A 4,398-nucleotide genomic window follows, 5' to 3' on the forward strand; every position below is an offset into this window, starting at 1 on the left:
TAATGCTGAGATTTTCTATACAGCGATATCATCAACCAGCTTTCATATAACAGTTGTACCTACTATTAATGTAAGAGAGCACTTGTACAGCAATAGAATAACCGAGTGATTGTGTACAATAGGAAGAGATGCTAGGTGATGCACAAGAGCCCGTACTGGTATTCATTAATGGACGGAGTGGAGGCAATCAAGGGATTGAACTTATTAATGGATTCTCACGTCACCTTAATCCACTTCAGGTCTATGATCTATCAGCAGGAGGACCATTACCAGGGTAATTAATAATAATAATAATAATAATGATTAATATTAATTTATAATATTTTAATAAATAGATTGTATTCATTTCGTAATGTGTCCAAGTATCGTGTGTTGGTTGGAGGTGGGGATGGTACAGTTGGTTGGGTATTGAGTGGACTGGACTTCATGAAAGACCATTTAAAGTGTCCCGTACCACCTTGTGCTGTTCTACCATTAGGAACTGGTACGTATTACTTAACTCCAGTATCAACCCTGGTATTGTATGTATAATTAGGTAATGATTTGGCACGTGCTCTTAAATGGGGAGGAGGGTACACAGGAGAGAAAGTAATGCAACTATTGTATGCTATTGAAGATGCTGATCGCCAACCATTTGACAGGTATAACAAATTAATATTGATGCCCTTATGCTGTGTAGAAAGAATGTTTGGGATGGTTTTTGATAAAATTAAATACTTTGTAAATTATTAAAGTTTACTCTAAAATTTGGCAAAACTTTTTTTAGACTTTCAATAATCAAAAATGGCTGGGGGAGATAATTCTCTATATTTAATTTTTTAAATCTGCTTCATTTTACTATATTTTCTGTTTTTAATAGATGGAATGTAAAGTTTAAAGAGGATTTCCAGCTGATATCTGAGGCTGAAGGAGCTGTTGAATGTAAAACCGTTACTATGAACAATTACCTTGGTATTGGTCTTGATGCTGAGATAGCACTGGACTTTCATCAAGCAAGAGAAGATCACCCAGAGAAGTTCAACAGCAGGTAAGGACACCCCCTACTAACTGTATATCATATACTGACCTTGCACTGTGTGTGTATGTACATCATAGACTCCATAATAAAGGAGTGTACTTACAATTGGGAGTACAGAAAACATTCTCAAGAGACACAAGTGCTGAATTACATCAAGTCATGGCATTAAAGGTTATCATTGCAATATATTTATTAATTATTATTAATGATAATAATTATGTAGGTTGATGATAAATTTGTGAGCCTGCCCACTGGACTGAAAGGAATAGTACTACTGAATATTGAAAGGTATTTTACTAAAATTATCATTGTCATTATTATCATTATTATTACTTTTAGTTGGGGAGCAGGCTCTGAACCATGGGGTAGTCACATAGAAGAAGTAATGTTGCATTTATTTATTTCTTATTTATTTATTTATTTACAAAGGGTTTTGAGAAGAATACCTATAGTGACGGCATGTTAGAAGTAATGGGACTATCAGGACCAATGCATTTGGTAATAATAATAATAATAGTAATACTTATTGATGTACTTATGATTTGATAGGGCCGGATAAAAAGTTCACTTCAAAATGGTATCCGTATAGCACAAGGAACCAATGTAAGTATATATATTAATGATAGATATAGCAATAGTAATGATAATATATACTTTTAGATTTCAATCTCTTTCTCATCAACTTTACCAGTACAAGTTGATGGTGAGGCATGGCAGCAGACTCCTTGTGAGATTGAGGTCAATCTTTTAGAGCAGAGAGCAATAATGCTTAGAAAATCACCAAATCAGCAAAGACCATCCAGTCGATAAACCCATTATTACCCATATTAATACATAGAATATATATATATATATATATACGAGTACATGAATTTATTATTAATGCAATGATTATATATTTTATGTCTATAATATTATGTTTGTGTCATATAAAATATTTCATGAAAATTTATAATCAAAGTTATACCAGTAGTAGCCCCTACAGGTCAAGTGCAGATTATAGTATAAACAATTTTGGGATGTAATTGAAAGCTTTTGATAATCATATCATTATGATAAGAGGATAGCAGCACTCTTAGCAATTTGAATGTGACAGCTTGCAAGATCAATAGTTTGAAGAAATGTTTAAATAAACATTAACGATAATGTTTTGACAAAAATATAATAACATTGCTGGGATTGCTCACTAGCACAAAGCATAAACAAGCTCACAAGAGAAAAGAACTGAAAAATAATAATAATAATCTTGTATGCATTTGATTCTTGTTTAAAATAATAGTAACAGATAAGCTAAAATATCCTTTAAAACTAAAGCAAAAATAAGACAAGCACTGTGGATAAACAACTGTCAAACTTTAAAAAAAAAGGAAAAAGAGAAGAGAAAAGTATTAAAATTAAAGGATTAGTATGGCTGGAGTAGTGGAGTTTAAAGCAACACAGACAGCTACTTGAATAAAGCACTTGCTGATGATCCTTTCTTTAGTTCCTGTCTTGTTCTTCTTGAGCTGAAATTAGTATCATCAATCAAGGCAGCAGTCTCAGAGCTCTTGTCAATAAGGCTCCTAGCCTGACGGTTAGTCAATCCTTTTTGATAGTGAGGCTTAGTGGATTTGCTGAGCAGTAGGGCTTGAGTAGGAAGTAACGTGATCTCCATCGTGCATGGAGTCTGCTGCCATGCTTCACCATCAACTTGTACTGGTAGGTTATTTGTCAATGTAATCATAATCTAAAAGTACAATATCATTACTATTGCTATATTTATCATTAATATATATACTTACATTGGTTCCTTGTGCTATACGGATACCATTTTGAAGTGATCCTTTTATCCGGCCCTATCAGATCATAAGTACATCAATAAGTATTACTATTATTATTATTATTACCAAATGCATTGGTCCTGATAGTCCCATTACTTCTAACATGCCGTCACTATAGGTGTTCTTCTCAAAACCCTTTGTAAATAAAAATAAATAAATAAATAAATGATATAACATTACTTCTTCAATTTGACTACCCCATGGTTCAGAGCCTGCTCCCCAACTAAAAGTAATAATAATGATAATAATGACAATGATAATTTTAGTAAAATACCTTTCAATATTCAGTAGTACTATTCCTTTCAGTCCAGTGGGTAGTTTCACAAATTTATCATCAACCTACATAATTATTATCATTAATAATAATTAATAAATATATTGCAATGATAACCTTTAATGTAACAACTTGATGCAATTCAGCACTTGAGTCTCTTGAGAATGTTTTCTGTACTCCCAATTGTAAGTACACTCCTTTATTATGGAGTCTATGATGAACATACACAGTGTAAGGTCAGTATATACTCTACAGTTAGTATGGGGTGTCCTTACCTGCTGTTGAACTTCTCTGGGTGATCTTCTCTTGCTTGATGAAAGTCCAGTGCTATTTGAGCATCAAGACCAATACCAAGGTAATTGTTCATAGTAACAGTTTTACATTCATCAGCTCCTTCAGTCTGCTGAATATCTTTAAACTTCACATTCCATCTATTAAAAACAGAAAAATTATTAGAAATAGGAAGTTTTTTCAAGCCTATAAAATAGAAAAATTCTCTCCTAGCCATTAAATATCCTAATAAGAGATTTGCCAAATTTTAGAGCAAACTTTAACAATTAAACTATCAAAAACCATCCTGAACATTCTACACAGCATAAGGGCATCAATATTAATGTATTATACCTGTCAAATGGTTGGCGATCAGCATCTTCAATAGCATACAATAGTTGCATTACTTTCTCTCCTGTGTACCCTCCTCCCCATTTAAGAGCACGTGCCAAATCATTACCTAATTATACATACGATAGCAGGGTTGATACTGGAGTTAAGTAATACGTACCAGTTCCTAATGGTAGAACAGCACAAGGTGGTACGGGACACTTTAAATGGTCTTTCATGAAGTCCAGTCCACTCAATACCCAACCAACTGTACCATCCCCACCTCCAACCAACACACGATACTTGGACACATTACGAAATGAATACAATCTATTTTTAAAAATATTATACATTATTATTATTATTATTATTATTAATTACCCTGGTAATGGTCCTCCTGCTGATAGATCATAGACCTGAAGTGGATTAAGGTGACGTGAGAATCCATTAATAAGTTCAATCCCTTGATTGCCTCCACTCCGTCCATTAATGAATACCAGTACGGGCTCTTGTGCATCATCTAGCATCTCTTCCTATTGTACACAATCACTCAGTTATTCTATTGCTGTACAAGGGCTCTCTTACATTAATAGTAGGTACAACTGTTATATGAAAGCTGGTTGATGATATCGCTGTATAGAATATCTCAGCATTAGCAGGACATTCAATATTAACAAAGAGTCCTC

The 4,398-nt window shown here is 33.4% G+C and overlaps 2 protein-coding genes across 2 annotated transcripts in view; one reads left to right on the forward strand and one right to left on the reverse strand.

Annotated features, from left to right (window-relative positions):
- Positions 1–2,013, forward strand: part of LOC100632913 (diacylglycerol kinase theta-like) — a 6,736-nt gene extending 4,723 nt beyond the window's left edge. Inside the window, exons 10-20 of the mRNA XM_019994734.1 lie at positions 3–70; positions 123–274; positions 336–484; positions 536–641; positions 860–1,027; positions 1,096–1,189; positions 1,242–1,306; positions 1,358–1,400; positions 1,448–1,516; positions 1,568–1,621; positions 1,679–2,013. Of these exons, the coding sequence (XP_019850293.1) occupies positions 3–70; positions 123–274; positions 336–484; positions 536–641; positions 860–1,027; positions 1,096–1,189; positions 1,242–1,306; positions 1,358–1,400; positions 1,448–1,516; positions 1,568–1,621; positions 1,679–1,828 (1,118 nt within the window). The 3' untranslated portion in view covers positions 1,829–2,013. The remainder of the gene's footprint in view (positions 1–2; positions 71–122; positions 275–335; positions 485–535; positions 642–859; positions 1,028–1,095; positions 1,190–1,241; positions 1,307–1,357; positions 1,401–1,447; positions 1,517–1,567; positions 1,622–1,678) is intronic.
- Positions 2,014–2,127: 114 nt separating this feature from the next.
- LOC100633039 (diacylglycerol kinase theta-like) lies at positions 2,128–4,392 on the reverse strand. The gene is made up of 11 exons (XM_011404631.2): positions 4,298–4,392; positions 4,094–4,245; positions 3,894–4,042; positions 3,737–3,842; positions 3,388–3,543; positions 3,230–3,323; positions 3,113–3,177; positions 3,019–3,061; positions 2,905–2,973; positions 2,800–2,853; positions 2,128–2,744 (listed from the first exon to the last, which is right to left on the reverse strand). Exons 2-11 carry the CDS (start codon positions 4,237–4,239, stop codon positions 2,463–2,465), a joined length of 1,164 nt encoding a protein of 387 aa, XP_011402933.1. The 5' UTR covers positions 4,240–4,245; positions 4,298–4,392; the 3' UTR covers positions 2,128–2,462.
- Between the last annotated feature and the right edge of the window lie 6 nt (positions 4,393–4,398).

The sequence above is a fragment of the Amphimedon queenslandica genome, unplaced genomic scaffold, assembly GCF_000090795.2.
Source record: "Amphimedon queenslandica unplaced genomic scaffold, v1.1 AMPQUscaffold_13467, whole genome shotgun sequence".
Taxonomy (NCBI): Eukaryota; Metazoa; Porifera; class Demospongiae; order Haplosclerida; family Niphatidae; genus Amphimedon; species Amphimedon queenslandica.